The sequence below is a fragment of the Garra rufa genome, chromosome 19 (genome assembly GCF_049309525.1).
Source record: "Garra rufa chromosome 19, GarRuf1.0, whole genome shotgun sequence".
NCBI lineage: Eukaryota > Metazoa > Chordata > Actinopteri > Cypriniformes > Cyprinidae > Garra > Garra rufa.
This window is the reverse complement of record NC_133379.1, coordinates 31461026-31484033: the sequence shown is the minus strand read 5'-3', so window position 1 is coordinate 31484033 and position 23008 is coordinate 31461026. Positions and strand designations below refer to the sequence as shown.

The following is a 23008-nucleotide window of genomic DNA, read 5'->3' as shown; positions in this document are numbered from 1 at the left end:
GATTATGGGACATGTATCTGGCAGCTGCTATTTTCTTCAAGTAAATCAATGCAAGCTTTCTTCCCTTCTTAATACACCGCAACAATTCCCAAAACAAAGTGCTCTCAAAATAGAAATGCACTGAATCAGAAAATTGTACTGAATTATCTTGTCTGTTTATATATGGAAGCCCATTTCCGCCACTGAATAAAAAATAATAAAGGTAATTGCTACTTTTTATCTTACAATTCTGAATTTTTCTCTCAATTGCAAGTTATAAAGTCAGCATTGTGTTAGAAACTCGCAATTGTGAGAAAAAACTCTCAATACTGAGAAATAAGGTCAGAATTGCAAGACATAAAACTCACAATTCTGACTTTTTCCTCAGAATTTAGATTTTTCTTCTGTCAGAATTGTGACATAATGGTTTTATTTAAAGGACTGGACTTTATAACTAACAATTGCGAGTTTCTATCTCACAATTCTGAGAAAAAAAGTCACAATTGTGAGATATAATTCGCAATTCTGACATTGCTTGCAATTGCTAGTTCATATTCCTCTATTCTGACTTCACAACTCGCATTTGTGAGTTTATATCATGCAATTCTCACTTAATTTTCTTCATTTTGAATCAATTTTTATTTTTCCTTATAACTTGCAATTGCAAAAAAAGTCAGAATTGCGAGTTTGTATTACGCAATTTTAAGGAAAATGTCAGAATTGCAAATTTGACAAAAAGAAGTCCGAAATGTGAGTTTGTATTATGCAATTCTAAAAAATAAAGGTCAGAATTGCGAGTTTGACAAAAAAAAAAGTCAGAATTGCGAGTTTGACAAAAAAAAAAAATTCAGAATTGCGAGCTTGACAAAAAAAAAAAAATGTCAGAATTGGGAGTTTGACAAAAATGTCAAAATTGTGAGTTTTACAAAAAAAAGTCAGAATTGCGAGTTTGACAAAAATGTCATAATTTCAAGTTTGACAAAAACACGTCAGAATTTGTTTGTATTACTCAATTCTGAGGAAAAAATTTAAGAATTCTAAGTCTGACAAAAGAAAGTCAGAATTATGGGTTTGCATTACGCAATTCTGAAGAAAAAAATGAATTACGAGTCTGTATTATGCAATTCCAGGGGGAAAAAATGTCAGAATTGCAAGTTTAACAAAAAAAAGTCAGAATTGCGAGTTAGACAAAAAAAAAAGAAAGTCAGAATTGTGAATTTGTATTACGCAATTCTGAGGAAAAATGTCAGAATTGCAAATTTGACAAAAAGAAGTCCGAAATGTGAGTTTGTATTATGCAATTCTAAAAAATAAAGGTCAGAATTGCGAGTTTGACAAAAAAAAAAAATTCAGAATTGCGAGTTTGACAAAAAAAAAAAAAAAAAAAATCAGAATTGCGAGCTTGACAAAAAAAAATGTCGGAATTGGGAGTTTTACAAAAAAAAAAGTCAGAATTGCGAGTTTGACAAAAACGTCAAAATTTCAAGTTTGACAAAAACACGTCAGAATTTGTTTGTATTACTCAATTCTGAGGAAAAAATGTAAGAATTCTGAGTCTGACAAAAGAAAGTCAGAATTATGGGTTTGCATTACGCAATTCTGAAAAAAAAAAAAATGAATTACGAGTCTGTATTATGCAATTCCAGGGGGAAAAAAATGTCAGAATTGCAAGTTTAACAAAAAAAGTCAGAATTGCGAGTTAGACAAAAAAAAAAGAAAAAATGTCAGAACTGCAAATTTGACAAAAAGAAGTCCGAAATGTGGGTTTGTATTATGCAATTCTAAAAAATAAAGGGCAGAATTGCGAGTTTGACACAAAAAAAAGTCAGAATTGCGAGTTTGACAAAAAAAAATGTCGGAATTGGGAGTTTGACAAAAATGTCAAAATTGCAAGTTTGACAAAAACACGTCAGAATTTGTTTGTATTACTCAATTCTGAGGAAAAAATTTAAGAATTCTGAGTCTGACAAAAGAAAGTCAGAATTATGGGTTTGCACTACGCAATTCTGAAGAAAAAAATGAATAACGAGTCTGTATTATGCAATTCCAAGGGGAAAAAATGTCAGAATTGCAAGTTTAACAAAAGTCATAATTGCGAGTTAGACAAAAAAAAAAGTCAGAATTGTGAATTTGTATTACGCAATTCCGAGGAAAAATGTGAGAATTACAAGTTTGACAAAAAAAAAAAAAAAAAAAGACTGAATTGCGAGTCTGAAAAAAATGTGTCAGAATTGCAAGTTTGTATTACGTAATTCTCAGGAAAAAAGTCCAAATTGCAAGTTTGACAAAAAAAAAAAAAAAGTCCAAATTGTGAGTTTGTATATAACGCAATTCTGAGGAAATTGTATTGTACAGTTTTGAGAAAAAAGTCACAATTGTGAGTTTGACCCAAAAAAGTCAGAATTATGAGTGTGTATTACACAGTTCTGAAAAAACAAATGTCAGAATTGCTAGTTTGACCAAAAAAAGTCAGAATTAAGATTCTGCATTATGCAATTCTAATAAAGAAAAAAATGTGGGAATTGCGAGTTTGTATTACGCAATTGAGAGTAAAAAAGTCCAAATTGTGAGTTTTTAAATGTTTTATTCAGTGACAGAAACAGGCTTCCATAGTGTTATGTAGAGGTACATTTTTAGTTTATCTTTGAAAACGAATATTTAAGTTCCCTTAATCCAGTTTCAACTGTTGGGTTTGTGTGCAGCAACACTGAATGAAACCGTATAAACTCAAAAAATAAAAGAAAGTCTCTTAGTAAATATAGCTCAACTATTTAACGAGATTCCCTGACTTAATTACATCTGCTGTCAGTACTGTAGCAGATCGGTGTCCTCTGTATGGACATCTCAGTTTAAGAGCAATCCCTTTCTTAGTGTTTGCTACAAAGCTACTCGTAATATATTAATACGTAAATCTGCAATGTAAATGATCTGAAAAACAAATTCACCTGGTCACTATACACTCCCTTCATTAGAAAATAAGCACATCTGTCCTAATAACATCAGAAAGCATTAGCAAAGGTGGATATTCCAGAGCAGTCGTTCCCAAAATGAGGAAAAAAATAAGTTTAAATAAAAATATAATCATTAGGGCTGCCAAAAGGTATTACTTTTTATATAAGCGTTATATAATTTCTCAGAGTAAATGGGCCCTTTCTGATGGACTGTGAGGGTGGTCAAGACACAAAAAAGTTGGGAAAACTGTTCTATAGATGTTTACTGAGAAATCTGTAGTGTGAAATGTTCATTTTTGTTCCATTTTAAAAGACAGATGAGCAGCTAATGTTGCACCATGCATTTATATACACCTTGAGGCATCTTACAGCTATACACACCTAAGTCTAACGCCCTCTGGTGATGATACAAAGACTCACGTCCTACCATAGGAGGAACCAATGACAGTTACATACTTGTGCATTTTCATTCATTATTTTCCTCTATTTTATATTATTTTAATACTCCCGTTCTATTGGTTTTAAGTTCTTTAGTAGTTAATCTATGCTGAGGGTGCTAACTGTGAGCGTGACTCACAGGGTTGGGGGACAGGAGGGGTTCAAGGGAAGCTGGGGTTACTGAATTTGACAGGCTGTGGAGGAAGTGGCTTGGCAGCACATGCAGGTGGGGTTGACTGATTTGGGGGGGATGAGATCGAGGTCTTCATCATCTGGGATTTCGTCCAGTCGGTAGCCATCCTTCAGCAGCTGGATGTTTAAGTCTTGGTTTATTTGCTGTGGCACAGGGGGAAAAAAATAACAAAATTGTTAGTTATCAAAGAATTTCTATTATTTTAAATATAAAAATGATGAATCGTTTGCTGTCAAACCTAATAACTAAATTAAACTATAAAATAAAATGAAATATAAGATAAAACATTAAAACATTAATAAAAATAATAAAAAGGCTACTGTGAAGTTGCTACAAAATTAGCGATTTCTATGCTGGAAATGTTGTAAATTGCAATAAATCTGTCTGAATTTAATAAAAAAAATTGCAGAAAACTTCTATAGTTGTGTTGTTTAATATTTTTTTTTAATCATTATTTTATTTTATTTTTTATTTTTTTTAAAGAATAGAAAGCATTTATTTCTTTAAAAGCAATTTTAATACATTCTTGCTGGGATTTTTTTTTTAACTGTACTGACCTCGGATTTTAAATAAAATAAAATACAATATTTAGGCTATTGTAAAGTTTAAATAGTTACATAAAATAGAAAATAACATTAAAAAAATAAAATATTACTGTAAAGTCTAAATAGTTGTATAAAATAAAATAAAAATAAATAAATAAATAAATAAATAAAATATTTAGGCAACTAAAGTCTCAATAGTTTTATAAAATAAAATAAAACATAATTTAAAAAATAAAATATTTAGGATCTGTAAAGTTTAAATAGTTGTATAAAATTAGCTACTACTAAAACTACTAAATTAGCAGTTTCCTATGCTTGAAATGTTGAAAACAGTGGAAGGTTGTTTCCACCACAGGATAAATCACACAATTTAGACTTTTTTCTCACAAATCTAAATTTTATGCATTACAATTCAGAATTTTTTTTTTAGAAGAAAGGTCAAAACTGTGAAAAAAAATCACTCTAAATTGTGAGAAAAAAATCTGAATTGCAGGTTAAAGAAAGAATTTATTTGAAATAAAAAAATCTATTCTAAATGTTTTTACTTCCAATTTAATGCATTCTTGCTGAAACAAATAATTAAACTTTTAGAAAAAAATCCTACTGACTTCAAACATAAAATAAAATAAAAAAATTATAAAATACAGTTTAAATATATGTAATTAAATATATAATTAAAATTTGATAGGAATTTATTTTTCCAGGTAAAAAAAAAAACATCTATTGACAACATTTCTGAATAAAACACTTTTTTGTGGTCAAGAGGAAGTATGATAAATTATATATTTTTTCTAATTAAATCTACTAGTTAATTTTTGGGATGTCTTGTCTAAAACAATTATGAATAAACCTTTTATTTTATTTTATGTAAGCTATAGTCATGGCAATAAAATAAAATAATATTTAGACTACTGTAAAGTAGCTACAGAATCAGCAGTTCATTTATTTTAACTGTGTATCATAGAGACAAGTGTAAGTCTGGGATGAGATGAGATGGCAAAGGGTTAAAAAAGTTAAGTTGCTTTATCTTAATGCATAAGTACCTGGTCCATAAGACATCTTACCTCAGCTGAGGAATATCCAGACGATGAATATCTGGACATATCGAAGTCATCATCACTGGAAAACAACAGGAAGTAGTACACGTCACAAATGGGCACCTTCTTTTCAGATAAACAGCTACATACCAACAAAATCAGCCCTTCTACAGCAATTCCGAGAAGCAATGACTCACTTAAAGATGAAGAAAATCTGCACAGTGTTTTTAAGTCAGCAAAGATCTGTTGAGATATATCAAATACAGCTTCCATACTGAATATTGATTTGCCTCGTTCATTTTTCAACATGTGGTCTAATATTTCTAGAATTACAAAAAAGATTTTATTTAGTCACAGTAGAAAAAATGTGCAGATGACATTTCAGCCAAATTAATTTATCAGGAAAAACCAACAGCGACAATCTGGAGCCTTCTGCTGACTGCTGCGGTAATTACAAGTTGTTTTAATGAAGCTGCGCGCTCCAAGAATGCGAATGACAGGAACTAGTACAAGCATGTGATGGACAGAACGCCCGAGCATGTTGACAGACAGTGGGTGTATGTACTAAATGTCAGGGACTGAGTGTTACATACAGCGAGGCTGAAATGGAAAAGCAGAAAGAGAGAGACAATGAAGGACGGGTGACCTAAAACATGACTTAATCACAACTGCAGGCAGCTGAGGTCACAGAGATCCAGCAGACAGCTGGTGGCACAGAAAGCATTAAGTTAAGAGACCCATCTGTGTGAAACGCTGCACGCTGTGCCTGATCATCCGAACTGAACAGCAACCACGCTATTATGGCTGAACACATACTGTGACACATCTCATTACAGAAGGGTGTAGGCTACACAAATGAGACCGATGATTTCAAGTGCTTTGGACTTCTGTCAACAAACATGTTTTCTTGCTTTTTCTCTACTCTCAGGACTGAAAACTTAGAGACGAGACAAATCCTGGACAGAATTATACTGTTAATGATGAATCTGCACTAAAAGCATAAAAAAAACGTATTTTCCACTCTTTTTTAAAATAAAATTCTTTGTAAGTATGAAAATGAAGCTGCAAAACACATCATTAAGAATTTGCATCACAGTAAGCATGTTTGCACACATACAATTTTTATAATACTTCACTATATCAGTATTTCTACTGTATTTTACAAATAAATGCAGCCTTTGTAAGCATAAGAGACTTCGCATCCAAAATAAAAGTTTGTGTTTATATGATATGTGTAGTGTCAAATCGATTAATCATGATTAATCGCATCCAAAATAAAAGTTTGTGTTTATATGATATGTGTAGTGTCAAATCGATTAATCATGATTAATCGCATCCAAAATAAAAGTTTGTTTACAAGATATGTGTGTACAGTCAAATCGATTAATCGTGATTATTCGCATTTAAAATAAAAGTTTGTGTTTACATATTATGTGTGTACTTTCAAATCGATTATTTGTGATTAATCGCATCCAAAATAAATGTGTGTTTACATGATATGTGTGTACTGTCAAATCGATTAATCGTGATTAATCGCATCCAAAATAAATGTTTGTTTACATTATGTGTGTAGTGTCAAATCGATTATTTGTAATTAATCGCATCCAAAATAAAAGTTAGTTTACATGATGTGTGTAGTGTCAAATCAATTATTTGTGATTAATCGCATCCAAAATAAAAGTCAGTTTACATGCGTTTACTGTCAAATGGATTAATGATTAATCACATCCCAAAAAAAGTTTGTGTTTACATGATATGCGTGTGCTGTCAAATCGATTAATCACGATTAATCACTTTCTAAATAAGTTTGTGTTTACATGTGTGTACTGTTAAATCGATTAATCGTGATTAATCGCATACAAAATAAAAGTTTGTGTTAGATGTTTGTACTGTCAAATCGATTAATCGCATCCAAAATAAAAGTTTGTTTACATTATGTGTGTAGTGTCAAATGGATTAATAATGATTAAATCGCATCCAAAATAAGTTTGTTTAAACACATATAATAAATCGATTAATTGATTAATCGCATACAAAATAAAAGTTTGTGTTTACATGTGTGTACTGTTAATTCGATTAATCGTGATCATGTAAAAATAAATTGTGAAAAATTATGTTAATAATTAATAATTAAAAATATATATAATTTGGTTTCAGAAACTTTTACATCATATGTTTATTTAAGGGAATAGTTTCCCCAAAAATGAAAATTTTGTCATAATTTACTCTCCAAACCTGTATGAGTTTTTTATTATGTTGAAGAATGCTGGTAATCAAACAACTGGTGGTCCCATTGGCCTCCATAGTATTTCCTTCCCTACTATGGAAGTCAATGGGGACCAACGACTATTTGTTTCTTCAAAATTCTCCAAAATACCTTATTTTGTGTTTAACATAAGTAAAAAACTTACAGGTTTGGAATGACATGATATTTAGGTGAACTATTCCTTTAAGGGGGAAAAAAATAGTACAAAATTGTAGGATAAGTCCAAGGATACTTGAAGTAAACGTGCTCTCTAAAATTTAACACAAGAGATAATATTATGTAAGATTCTGCAAACAGAACCAAATAATGAGACTTGCTTCTGCCTTTCTAGACAATTTTGTTTATATTTAATGGGAGCGTCTGCTGTGATGGATGAGAAAATCTCTGAAGTGTCAGTTTTTTTTTCTTTTTTTGTTGATTCGTTTAGCCAAAGTTAAAGTGTCTCGCTTTGCCTTCAGGAAAGCACATTAATTCTAAATCTTTTATGCTTTGCCAGTTTCTCACATCAGTCTGAAGGGCACCAGCTTTATCCGCTTTAAAATTAGCTGGTATTTTGATTAAATGTCAGGTCCTTTTTAGATGGAGATGGCTTGCGTTGCATCTGCTAGGAAAATGGCACAAAGCTTTAATTAGAGGATTTATTTCCATCTCTCGTCGGTTGATACATTCAAATCCTTCCATTGAAGTGAAGCATTCTGAAATATTCACAAAAGATTTATAGAGTACTTCCCAGAGAATAATACAATGAAGGTTTTAGACTGAATACCTGTCAGTGTCCAGTGCTACAAGCGGCTTCTCATCTGGACTCTGGTCTAAGGATGAATAGCCTTTATTGGGGACAACCAACCTGTAATGAGAATAGGGAAAATGGAAGAGCGTGTCAGACCAGTTCAATCAAAACATGTACGTCTATGCTTGAATATGAATATAGACATAGGTACTTATTAGTGCTGTCAAATCGATCAACTGCAATTAATCACATTCAAAATAAAAGTTTGTGTTTACATGATGTGTGTGTGTGTGTGTGTGTGTGTGTGTGTACTCTCAAATCGATTAATTGTGATTAATAGCGTCAAAAATAAAGGTCTGTGTTTACATGACGTATGTTGCCAAACAGATTAATCACAAGTAATCGCAATTAAACACATCTAAAATAAAAGTTTGTGTTTACATTACATGTGTGTGTTCAGTCAAATCGATTAATCGTGATTAATCGCGTCAAAAATAAAGGTTTGTGTTTACATGACGTGTGTTGCCAAATCGATTAATCACAAGTAATCGCAATTAATCACATCTAAAATAAAAGTTTGTGTTTACATTACATGTATGTTCAGTTAAATCAATTAATCGTGATTAATCGCATTGTGTTGACATGATGTGTGTGTGTGTGTGTGTGTGTGTGTGTGTGTGTGTGTGTGTGTGTGTGTGTGTGTGTGTGTGTGTGTGGCCAAATCGATTAATCACAATTAATTGCAATCAATCACATTTAAAATAAAAGTTTGTGTTTACATTACACGTGTGTTCTGTCAAATCGATTAATTGTGATTAATTGCATCAAAAAATAAAGGTTTGTGTTTAAATGTGTGTACTGTCAAATTGATTAATCGTGATTAATCGCATCCAAAATAAAAGTTTACTACATATGTGTGTGCTGTCAAATTAATTAATCACGATTAATTGCACCCTTAACAAAAGTTTGTTTACATGATTTATAAACAAACTATTAATGAACATTTACTTTTATTAAACTGTTATTTTATGATTAATCAAATCCAAAATAAAAGTTTGTGTTTACATGATATGTGTGTGCTGTCACTTCGATTAATCACAATTAATCGCATCCAAAAAGTGTTTACACAATATGTTTGTGTCCTACGTATATATACACATATTTTGTAAACACAAACTTTTATTTCGTGATTAATCACATCCAAAATAAAAGTTTGTGTTTACATGATATGTGTGTGCTGTTAAATCGATTAATCACAATTAATCACATCCAAAATAAACATTTGTGTTTATACGATATGTTTGTGCACTATGTATATATATATATATATATATACAGTGGATACGGAAAGTATTCAGCCCCCCTTAAATGTTTCACTCTGTTATATTGCAGCCATTTGCTGAAATCATTTAAGTTCTTTTTTTTTCCTCATTAATGTACACACAGCACCTCATATTGACAGAAAAACACAAAATTGTTGACATTTTTGCAGATTTATTAAAAAAGAAAAACTGAAATATCACATGGTCCTAAGTATTCAGACCCTTTGCTGTGACACTCATATATTTAACTCAGGTGCTGTCCATTTCTTCTGATCATCCTTGAGATGGTTCTACACCTTCATTTGAGTCCAGCTGTGTTTGATTATACTGATTGGGCTTGACTAGGAAAGCCACACACCTGTCTATATAAGACCTTACAGCTCACAGTGCATGTCAGAGCAAAAGAGAATCATGAGGTCAAAGGAACTGCCTGAAGAGCTCAGAGACAGAATTGTGGTTAGGCACAGATCTGGCCAAGGTTACAAAATAATTCTACTGCACTTAAGGTTCCTAAGAGCACAGTGGCCTCCATAATCCTTAAATGGAAGACTTTTGGGACAACCAGAACCCTTCCTAGAGCTGGCCGTCTGGCCAGACTGAGCTATCGGGGGAGAAGAGCCTTGGTGAGAGAGGTAAAGAAGAACCCAAAGATCACTGTGGCTGAGCTCCAGAGATGCAGTCGGGAGATGGGAGAAAGTTGTAGAAAGTCAACCATCACTGCAGCCCTCCACCAGTCGGGGCTTTATGGCAGAGTGGCCCGATGGAAGCCTCTCCTCAGTGCAAGACACATGAAAGCCTGCATGGAGTTTGCTAAAAAACACCTGAAGGACTCCAAGATGGTGAGAAATAAGATTCTCTGGTCTGATGAGACCAAGATAGAACTTTTTGGCCTAATTTCTAAACAGTATGTGTGGAGAAAACCAGGCACTGCTCATCACCTGTCCAGTACAGTCCCAACAGTGAAGCATGGTGGTGGCAGCATCATGTTGTGGGGGTGTTTTTCAGCTGCAGGGACAGGACGACTGGTTGCAATCGAGGGAAAGATGAATGCGGCCAAGTACAGTGATATCCTGGACGAAAACCTTCTCCAGAGTGCTCAGGACCTCAGACTGGGCCGAAGGTTTACCTTCCAACAAGACAATGACCCTAAGCACACAGCTAAAAGATCGAAGGAGTGGCTTCACAACAACTCCATGACTGTTCTTGAATGGCCCAGCCAGAGCCCTGACTTAAACCCAATTGAGCATCTCTGGAGAGACCTAAAAATGGCTGTCCACCAACGTTTACCATCCAACCTGACAAAACTGGAAAGGATCTGCAAGGAGGAATGGCAGAGGATCCCCAAATCCAGGTGTGAAAAACTTGTTGCATCTTTCCCAAAAAGACTCATGGCTGTATTAGATCAAAAAGGGTGCTTGAATACTTAGGACCATGTGATATTTCAGTTTTTCTTTTTAATAAATCTGCAAAAATGTCAACAATTCTGTGTTTTTCTGTCAATATGGGGTGCTGCGTGTACATTAATGAGGAAAAAAATTAACTTAAATGATTTCAGCAAATGGCTGCAATATAACAGAGTGAAACATTTAAGAGGGTCTGAATACTTTCCGTACCCACTGTATATATATATATATATATATATATATATATATATATATATATATACACACATTTATACACAGCACACACACATATATTTTGTGAACAAAAACTAGATTTTTTGGCCAATATCTAGAGAGTGATGTTGCTTATGGTTGATATAATACAAATATAAAGTGTTATACAAAAGTCTTAGACCACTAGCGACAATTAATTGTTATTTTTTTTCTTCCATGTTTTTTAAAAATATTTTTTTAAACTGCATAATAATATATTGTGTATATATTAAATGACTAAAAATAAAAAAAATCCACAGGAACAAAACCAGAAATATAAAAATGACCAAACATTAACTAAATTACATGTCTTTATTAGAAACCCTCAAAAACAAAGACAACAGCATTTGGTTTAGTTTTTAACTCTTAACCTTTACTTTTAATATTCACTTTTCCCAAATCGTTAAGTACAAGGACAAATCTGGCAAGGGAAATCAAATAAATAAGAGGCATGGCTGAGTTTAACATTATCAAACCCTGTTACATTAGCCAGAGCCGGCGCTAGACATCTTTTGTTCCTCTTCTCTGGGACAAAAGCTCAAGTTAATCTCTGGCCCTCAGGCTTTAAGAGTAAGCAGGCCTGTATGCAGCTAATCTTCAGGCCTAAAGCTCTGCTTTAAACCAGGCCTGCGGACGGGTCCTCGCCTCTGAGCTAATCCTGACAGGGCACAAGGGACCGATGGGATGGCAGAAGTCCTCATATAGACTGCACTAACACTAATTAACATTCACAGACTGTAAAGCCTTCATATAAAGCTGCTGTTTATAGGATTTAATGTTGTTGCTGTTCATATTTTTGATGTGCTAAACAAATCAACCATTATTATGAGGACACACAATTGTTTTTACTCTACGGTGTTTCTCATGCACAAATGTCTCTTTTAAGGTTTGTTAAGGTTGATAAGAAAGTTCACCAAACTTCACCTTGTTCTGGCCATAACGTTATTTTTCTTGGGCTGCTGATTGACTGGACTACCCACAGTCCCGTTCTTCGCAGAGCCCTTCCTTGCGAGCTCTCGTTGTTTCTCTACCAAAAGAAACAAATTAAAAACAAATTATGTTTTGTAAATCTCCCACTGATAGAACATTCATCTTTCAAAATGTAAACAACAGCGATGGTGTGATCGTAATTTTTGCATACAGAATTGTGATTGGTCTACATTCTCATGCTCATTTGCATACTGAAGGCTTTGACTGTGTTCTTTTGAATCCAGATAACTACCATGGCAACACACAAAGTTTTATTATGTGTTGAGACTAAAGTTCTGCATTCTGTGTGGTTCTCTGGCTGGAGAACAGATTTTCTTCAGGCGTAAAGTCTAAGCTTGACTTCTGCGTGACTTACACACATTGCCCTGCTTGTGTGTGTGTATGGGAGATTTCTCTGCGGTGCTATAAGTAATACGGCTGTCAGAGAGAGGACTGTAAAGTGAAGTTTAATTAACAACAGCAACTGCTGTATTTCAGGATGCCCTAACTGAGCATCTCTGAACAGAGAGCGGCATAAGATACAGACACACAGCAGGAGACAGAGATATTGTTTGTTTTTTTATTCCTGTTACTTGAGGGAAATAGCACTAATAAACTTTTTTTTTTTTTAAATAAAATTATATAGGATCTAAACATTTAAAACATTAAACTGATTTTATTTCTACTCCTCAAAGTCAAATTTTTGTTGTTGTTGTTTTTGGAATAATTGTAATGTTATGGTTACTTTAACTATTAAAATACTTTTAAATAACTGAAATTAAGCTGCAATAAAACTAAATATAAATATTAGATAAATTAGATTTAAAAAAAAGTTGTCTTGGCCAACTAACAGAAATAAGTTGTAGTACTAAAATCGCTAATACCGAAATAAAACTAAAAAATGTAACCTAAACAGAAATATTAAATGCACATAAAACAAATTAATAAAACTTAAACATTAAAATTAAAGCTGAAAATGTAAAAATAAATAATATTAATAATACTATAATAGCATGTAAAATAAAACTGCATGGTTGGTAATTGTTGTTATTATTATTTTTAATGCTGTAATTATTTTAATGTTATGGTTGATGACTAATATGGCAGCTATTTATTAGATTGAAACGTTTTGCGTTATACCAACTGACTAATCATTACATTATTAAGTTAAGTTTAATTAAATTAAAATACTATTTACAAAAAGTAAAACAGAATGCTTTAAATGAAATTGAGTAAATTGGTAAAAAAAAAAAAAAAAAATTATATATATATATATATATAATTTTTTTTTTTTTTTTTTTTACCAATTTACTCAATATATATATACATGGATGGCTATTTATGTATGGCTGATAAACATTTTACATAAGTATGGTTTTTAATATTTAAACAGAAGTGAATGTTGCTTGTGTTTCAAAAGCCCAAAAGGGCTCCACAATTGTATTTAAAAAGCTGTAGCTACTTTATCTAAAAGAAAACATTCAGACTTTAAGACTCATTACACTTCTGCTTATCGAAAACCTTGCTCAACCATTTCACACGGCCTACCGCTAATCGCTTCTTAGTTCTCGCTGCAAACCATATGCTTCACAATCACAGTATCAAGTGGGAAAATCAATAGTCGTTTTTACACTCAAATGGACAAATTACACTAGTGACGATAGAGAATCTTAGTCAGATCGTTGGCTGAATGAGAAAGTGCCTTCTACCTATCTTCACTTGTAGCGGAGAGGGCTTGTAGTTGATGGCGACTGACTCTGGTTCTCTCGTTCCTGTTTCAGCCTCACAAGTGGATGTTGCTGCAGGATCCTGGAGAAAAAAAACACAATCACACTTATCAGGCAGATGCAATTGCCAAATGCAGAGGCTAGATATTAGCAATGTACAAAACTACAGTCAAGCCCGAAATTATTCATATCCCTGGCAAATTCTGACTTAAAGTTTTTATGTTTTACTGGAAATGACACAGGCTTCTCCCAAAACATAATAAGACGATGTACAGTAGGCATCATTGTGGAAAAAAATATTTCTCAGCTTTTATTTACATTTGAACAAAAAGTGGCATGTCCAAAATTATTCATTCCCTTTGCAAACTGTCAGTCTATGGGAGAATCCAAAGTTCTATACCATTCCAAATAGTCCAAGCTGTTCTAAAGCATCGCTGGGTTCCACGGCGCAGACCAAGGAGGACACCACTTCTCCAGAAAAGGCACACAAAAGCCTGCTTGGCCTTTGCAAATGCTCATCTGAACAAAGAAGACTTCTGGTCTTCTGTTTTATGGTAAGATGAAACAAAAATTGAATTGTTTGGCCACAATGATGTATTCTTCATTTGGCGTAAAAAAGGAGAAGCCTTCAACCCTAAGAACACCATCCCCACTGTCAAACATGGTGGTGGGAACCTAATGTTTTTGTGGGGGTTTTAGCCGGTGGACCAAGGAACCTAATCACAGTAAACGGCACCATGAAAAAGGAGCAATACATCAAAATTCTCAACAACAACATCAGGCAGTCTGCAGAGAAACTTGGCCTTGGGCATCAGTGGACATTTCAGCACGAAACGACCCAAAACACACAGCAAAAGTGGTGAAGAAATGGTTAGCAGACAAAAAAATTAACATTTTGCAGTGGCCCAGCCAGAGTCCTGACTTAAATCCAATTGAGAATCTGTGGAGGGAGCTAAAGATCAGGGTGATGGCAAGAAGACCCTCCAACCTGAAAGAGTTGGAGCTCATCGCTAAAGATGAATGAGCAAAAATACAGTGCAAAAAGCTGGTCAGCAATTATAGGAAGCGTTTGATTGCGTAATAGCCAATAAAGGCTTTTCTATTGATTATTGAGAAGGGTATGAATAATTTTGGACATGCCATTTTGTTCAAATGTAAATAAAATCATAACAATGATGACTCTTGTACATTGTCTTATTATCTTTTGGGAGAAGCCTGTGTGATTTCCAGTCAAGAAGAAACTTGCGGGATGAATAAAAGTAACTTTAAGTCAGAATTTGCCAGGGGTATGAATAATTTCGGGCTTACATATTTCCACAATCGATTAGTTGACAATTCAGAATTTAAAATGTAAATCGAGAAAACACTTCCAAATCTGAAACAGTGTATATTGTGCATAACCCCAACCATGCTGAGTTTGCTGATGAAAAACAGACAGCGAAAATCAGCCTGGTTGTAAATAATACCTTCTGGTAGGGCAGGGCATGTATCAAGGGTGTTGATTTTACTGGGGCTCAGTGAAATAACACGAGTCAGCACAATGTCACCACACTGTCACTGGAACGGGTCATTTTAATACATCTCTCTCAAAACGTCTCAGATTTGCTTTCACAGCTGTGCTCCAGCAACGTATTGATTCTGGGACAAGAAATAGATTTAGGGCCTGTGCAGTCCAAAACTCTCAATGTGCGGTAAAGCTACTGGTTATCAGATTAATCCTGATTTTGAGTGAATTTATACAAGATTTTATTCATAAAAAACATGGTGAGTACAGTATTTTCCGATTTATGGAGTGGTAAAAGAGAGATCCAAAATTCTATCTGTTAAAAAGCCTTTAACTCTAATGAAACAAAATGATAAACCATACATACCAAGAAACTTGTAATATTGCAAAAAAAAAAAAAAAAAAAAAAAAGTGGAAATGTTTATGTAGGAAAAGGGAAGTATGATAAATTTAAAAAAAAATTTTTTTTGAATGTCCTCCCTTAATCAAGAAGAAACCTTTTATAAAGTAAAATAAAATAATTTGATAGATTTTTTTCAGGTAAAAAACCCTTTTAAAAGCCTCTACTGACAAAATTTCTGAACAAAACAGTTTTTTTGTGTAGTCATGGGGATATGTGATAAATTAATGTTTATGTAGTCAAGGAAAAGTATGATAAATTAATTTAGTAGTTCATTTTTGAATGTCCTACATTAACAATGAAGAAACCTTTTAGAAAAATAAAAAATTGTTTTAATAGAAATTTTAAAAACCTCTATTGACAAAATTTCTTAACAAAACTGGATGTCCTGCCTTGAGCAATAATAAATAAACATTTTATTTTGTATAGGTTACAGTCATGGCAAAAATAAAATAAAATAAAATAAAAAATAAAAACATTTAAACAATTATTTAAACAATAACAAATAAACCTTTTATGTTATATAGGTTATAGTCATGGCTAAAATAAAATAAAATAAATACATTTAATATGGAATTCATATTTGATCAAAACTATTTTTTCCTGATTAAAAAAACATTTTCTAAAACATCTATTGACAATTTCTGAACAAAACCGTTTTTAAGAAGTCAAGGGGAAGTTTGATGAATTAATCAATTATTCTACTAGTTAATTTTTGGGATTTCCTGCCTTAAACAATAAAGAATAAGCATTTTATTTTATTTTACGTAGGCTATAGTCATGGCAAAATAAAATAAAAAACTAAATTAAATTTAAGGAAAATATTAAATAAAGTTAAAAAATATATATTTAATGTATAATTAATATTTTATAGAATTTTTTTTTAAATCCAGGTTTCCTGTTTTTTTTTTGCCTTGAACAATAATGAATAAACCTTTTATTTTATTTTATATATGCTATAGTCATGCCAAATAACCTAAAATAAAATAAATAAATAAAACTTCAATTTTTTTATATATATAATTAATATTTGATAGAAATAAAACATTTTCCAGGTTGAAACAATAATAATAATAATAATAAATAAATACAAAATTTAAAAAAGGCATTTAATATAATTAATATTTGATAGAAATTAAATTTTTTCCAAGTAAAGAACCTTTTTAAAAACATTTTTGGGATTTCCTGCCTTAAATAATAATAAATAAACCTTTTGTTTTTTTCTACAGTCATGGCAAAACGAAATAAAATAAAATAAAATAAAACTAATATTAATAAAATATTTGATAGTAATAAACATTTCATGAATAATTTTAACAAATAAACCTTTTATTTCATTTTATAAAGGCTGTAGTCATAGCAAATCAAATTAAAATAAATAAAACAAAACTTAAAAATACATGTAATATATAATTAATATTTGATAGGGAAAAAAATAATAATAAAAAAAACCTACAATTTACAAAATAATAATACATTAAATTAGAGAATAAATAATTGAGAGAAATTCATTTTTTTAAAAACATCTATTGACAAAAACTATGAATAAAACTGTAGCATAAAATTAGAAGTATGACAGTCCAGTAAAATATGCTTAATAGTCAAAGGTCTCCTGCAATATGCAATTCTTGAGTCTTTATTATAAATTAACTTATCTTAGAAATATCCACAACTAATGGCACTAAAGTTAGACAGATGGATGGACAAATCTTGTTGTACAAAATAAAATTTACGAGCTTTCATTACTACTCAAATTCTCAGCCAATACACGCCCTCCGTTTTCTACAGCCTGTTTTCTGCACAGCTGCTTGTTGGAGAGATGGATGAAAGGAGGGAGATTCTAGCCGTCATAGTAACCGGCCGGTACTTCCTGCACAGTTGGCTCGCATGACACCAGGCATGTTTTGTTGCTCCAGCCTTCAATACGTAGGGTCTGAGTGCTCTGTGACATCACTTGGGACGGGGAGAGGCAGAACAGAGGGAGCTTGTTGGAGGAAATGTTGAGAGCACACCCAAGATGCCTCTGCCAACAGAGCGCCTATTATGATCTAAAAAAGCCTGCCTTCATCGGTTGCAGGCCCTTTGGCCATTTGAGTCTTTGGGCCGTCAACGTGACTACTACAGCCGTGCGATTGTAGCAATGCTATGTTTTTGGTGCAGTTCATGACACACCAGATGACTAACCACAACATCAAACTACAGCCAACAGACAGTCGATTGAACATGGTGTGAATTGTGGACCAAACTTTTTGATGCCACAAACATCCAAACTTGCTAGGATGTTCTAATCCTATATATAATAGCTGCTTTATAATTTATATGTAAAAACTAGTAATAAATGTGTAAAAATGTATCTATAAATCAATCAATCAATCAATCAATCAACTTTTATTCAAGACACATCAAGGTCCATAGAGATAGAACAATACAAAAATTAAAAGTAAAAATAACAATACAAAACATTTTTAAAATATTTAGTTTCTATATAAAGTTGACTGATTTTTTTTAAATTGTATTTTTTTAATTATTTATTTAAATAAATTGTGTATATTAATATGTAATACTTAATATTTTTTATAACAAATTTATATATATGTAATTATATATTATTATTATTATATTAAAACATGAATAAATATATATTCGTGTGTGTGTATAATATTTACATTGTTTACTATAACACACATGCCATTATTGATATAGATATATATATATATACACACACACACACACGATTGTTATTAAGTTATGATCAAAATGTATTATATAAATATATTACTATCTAAATATATATTATATAATTTCAAAACATATATAATACTTGCATAATATTTATATTTAATATAACACACATATAATGTGATCATTAATATGCTTATATATATATATATATATATACACACACACACACAAATGTATTTGTCATTATTAAATAAAAATATTTATAATAGAAATTATGATTAAAATATATAAATATATTTATTAGGGGTGTAACGATATTACAAACCGAACCGAAATATCGCGATACACCAACCACGATACGTATCGCGAAACTCTCGTGGCGTACCGCGGTACTCTCACACCCCCTGCTGCCCATTGTTGGGGTTGACGTCACTTGTCTCTAACTAATTTAACCAATTTAAACACATCTTTATTTTATCACATTTGATTAAATTGTATTAGTAATGATGAGCTTTTGTTCTAAATTTTGTTCTAAATATTATATTCTAAAGTTAGTATTTTCCAAGTGCATGTCATGTCATGTGACTTGAGTGAGCGATCACACTCGGTTACTACTCAGGGCTCGACATTAACGCTTGTCCGGGACAAGTGGATTTTGTGAAAGGGGATTTTACTTGCCCGACCGGACAAGTAACCTGATTAAAACATCAATTACAAACAATAACTAGCGCAACAACGAAACTTTGGTGAGCATAATTCTGATTTTATTACTTCAGATAACTGAAAACGGACAGTATCAAGCTCGTGCAGGCTATCTGACTCACAGAAAATCAACACTAATAGGCTCAAAAGCATACACAAAGAAACAAGCATGAACAAACATAGTTCAATAAACTAGTAGTTAATATTAACTGACTTACATTTTAGACACATCATTAACCATTTTTGCAAACGAAAATAGTTCTAAGCAACAGCAGAACCTCCGTGAATCTCCGAGCAACACAGCAGTATTTCAGTACTGAATGATTTAGCATTTTTTTAATGAATGGAGTCAGTGAATGAACTGGGGTGCGTTTCCCAAAAGCATCGTTAGCCAACTATGGTCGCAAGTTCCGTCGTTACCAACATAGTTCAACAATTGGGTGTTTCCCAACACCATAGTTCAAACGAACATTCGCAAACAGCGTCACAAACTTACATTGTTGGAACTACAGCTCTCGACCTGTGGTTAGAAGCATCGTTGCTTCTTAGTAACACATGTGGGCTTAATAAATTATGTTCTTGGTCACAGTTTGCAAGCTAACACGCAGTACAATCTATATCCTCAATTTTATCTAAAAATAAATGCGTTTTACTCTATGTATTTTTGTGCGTCCTTTATAAGCGTTGTTTATGAATAGTGCGCATGTGCACAAATGCCTGAGGGAACCCCGGAGTATGATGTAAGAGGGAACACCCGATCAATCAAACATCAAATAAAGCGAAATGACAGGGAACAAAAATAGTAAATTAGTCATTAGGTGCCATGTTCAATAAAGCTGCATTTTTGAGAGACCCTAATCAGTTAAATAGCAGAAGTTATTACTCGGTGACGTCATTAACAACGGCCCTAAGTTGTTGAACTAACGTGGTTCAAACGACGGAGATGCGACCGTGTTCGGGAAACACTCGTGACTAGCTAGTTCGTTTCCACAACGATGCATCGTACTATGGAGGTTAACCAGCGAGTTATGTCGTTGTACGGGAAACGCACGCCTGGTTGATTCCATCTATGGTTGAATCCGTGACTCGCTCATTAAGACAGTGACTACTGCCACCTATTGGTGGTTCGATTTTATATTTGAAGGTATTGCATTTTTCCAATATTTTTGATTTATGTTTAAAAAAAGTATAACATTAATCTTATTACATTATTTATGTATTTGCAATTTTACTGTGTAAATGCATTTTTTGGAACCTCTTATCTTCATTAAACAGTCTAAGTAAATACAGTTAAATGTCAATTTCATTGCAGGTCTGGTTTTTCCTGTGCAGTGGAAAGATGGAGTTTGTTGATACTGATTTAATTTGTGCAACCATACAGAGTCTAATTATTCTAATTTGATGTATTGATAAAATATAAGAATTTGATGTGAATGATGACACATACAGTTAGTAAGGTTAGGAAAATAAAGTTAAAAAGTGTCCTAGAAATCAATTTAAGGCAAATATCACAAATATTCAGATTAAAGTAAGACCTTATAGAGTAGTGATGAGACTATAGCTTCAGAATGGATTCATTTACAGCAAAAAAGGCATTTTTTTTTACCCCGGATAAGTAAATTTTTAACTCGGACAAGTGAATGTCTAATTTTCACTAACATACTCAGGTATCCTGACTGTACTAAAATGGGTTGGCAAAGTTAATAAAGAAAAAGTTTAGTTGTTCTTGTTATTAAGTGAATCTATTGTTCCTTAGCATTGCTGTTAAGATGACATCAACCCTAACCCCACAGCAAACAGAAACCGAACCGAACCGAACCGTGGCTCCAAAACCGTGAACCGAACCGAATCGTGCCTTTGGTGTATCGTTACACCCCTAATATTTATTATATAATATTAACATAAATATCTATAATACTTAATTCTTTAGATGTATAATATTTAATATGACACACATAACATAATCATTATATATATATATATATATATATATATATATATATATATATATATATATATATATATATATATTTATCTTTATAAAATTTAATAAGACATAAGTCATTATTAATGTTTGTTTACATGTATTCATATGTATTAATACATGATTCTTATATTAATAATCAATAATTATATATATTAAATATTATATAAAAATGTATTAATACTTAATTATTTATATATATAATATTTATCATATTTATAATATTTTATATAACACGTCATCATTTATATGTGTTTTATAGACATAAAGCAGTCTTGTTGTTGAAGGAAACCTTTTTGCCCACTGGCTCAGTCGTGGCATAGTGCCAACTGCAGGCCTGGCAGGGCTCTCACAAACCCTTTAAGCTCAGCACCAGCTAAAGAGACCAGCGGGGGATTGTGGGTAATAGCCCAGCAGGATACCATCAAGCTCCTGAAGCATCTAATCATATGCTGGGCATGAAGTACATTGCCATTCATCTTTATCTCCAGCTGTTGCTCGCCCACAATACAATTTTCATCTTTTCGAGCATCAGGGCACACCTTCAAAGCAGGGAGGTAATGCTTCACGTCAACACAAATTTAAAAATGCTATTTGTCTTTGTGCTTTGTGGTCTACAAAAGACTGTTGAGTAAGCCTTCCAGACAGCCTTTGTTAGACTACACAGGCTACACAAATCTCAGAGCAACACCACAAAGAACAACATCAAAGTCATGCATATTCCACCAGCTACATGTACAACTGCCCGTGAAATTTATGCAAGATCTACCAAGCCTCAGAGCACGACAGAACCCAGTCTGATGCAACCCTAATCTCTCGTCTCATTGTTTAAATCTTATCTACAAGATTAAAGTGATCAGAAATCCATAGGAACTTAAACACAAAGCGAGTCTGCATTGATCTAGACTAGTGCAAGTCTCACACATCTACAGAAACACATCAAAAAAACAATATTACTATGACAAATCCATTGAAACACTGTACACATGCAGGTCTCATGTAAAATCTTTCTCAATGACTATGTTTGTCCTCAAGAAGGTCAACATCAGGAAAAAATGATGGATTAAATATAGATTAATGTCATCATGTCAAAAAGATCTTTATGCACTTCCTGATCTCATGTCATTATCGTATTTTGATGATGTTGGTTGATGAAGAAGATGAAAATGAGCAAATGCTGACACAGCTGAGGCGATAAACAGGATTGGTGGGATTATATGACAAGATGCACTTTGGACCTATCACAGCAAAGCATGATCCATAAGGTGACTATCAATTAATAGTGGTTTACTCACCCCCATGTCATCCAAGATGTTCTATGTCTTTCTTTCTTCAGTCGAAAAGAAATACGTTTTTGAAGAAAACATTCCAGGTTCATATAGTGGACTTCAATGGTGATCAACGGTTGAAGATCCAAATTGCGGTAGTGCAGCTTCAAAGGGCTCTACACGATCCCAGTAAGAGCTTATCTAGCGAATTATAAAAATAAAATTAACAGTTTTTTAACCACAAATGTGCATCTTGCACTAGCTCTCGACCTCACACATTACATAAAGTACCAAGTTTAATTTTTGAACGTGCAAAGAAAGTCAAACTCCCTTTACAATAAAAAGTTTTGGTCCAATGAAGTTGGAGAGAAAATAACATTGAAGGCTTTTTGTCCTACTCTACCTTTTTGAACTGGAAGGTACACAGGATAAGTAAAGTGGCTGGCCGATATAGCAAAACAGAATTTTTTTAATTAGGTTGCATTGAAATGTACCTACAACATGATTTTAAGTATTAACCTCTATTAAGATATAAGTGCATTACACATAAAGTTGTCAACATGATGTAAATGTTAAACAAATCACTCATTAAATATCTTTGCAGAAAAGAAGCATGAATTACAACTACATCTTGTACAGACTTGTCTTATACATAT

The 23008-nt window shown here is 32.6% G+C and overlaps 1 protein-coding gene across 1 annotated transcript in view; it reads right to left on the bottom strand.

The window, feature by feature from the left end:
* Positions 1-3325: 3325 nt before the first annotated feature.
* fam219aa (family with sequence similarity 219 member Aa) overlaps positions 3326-23008 on the bottom strand; it is a 26862-nt gene continuing 7179 nt past the window's right edge. Inside the window, exons 2-6 of the mRNA XM_073825130.1 lie at positions 13795-13894; positions 12041-12143; positions 8176-8256; positions 5171-5225; positions 3326-3704 (exon numbers count right to left, since the gene is read on the bottom strand). Of these exons, the coding sequence (XP_073681231.1) occupies positions 3546-3704; positions 5171-5225; positions 8176-8256; positions 12041-12143; positions 13795-13894 (498 nt within the window). The 3' untranslated portion in view covers positions 3326-3545. The remainder of the gene's footprint in view (positions 3705-5170; positions 5226-8175; positions 8257-12040; positions 12144-13794; positions 13895-23008) is intronic.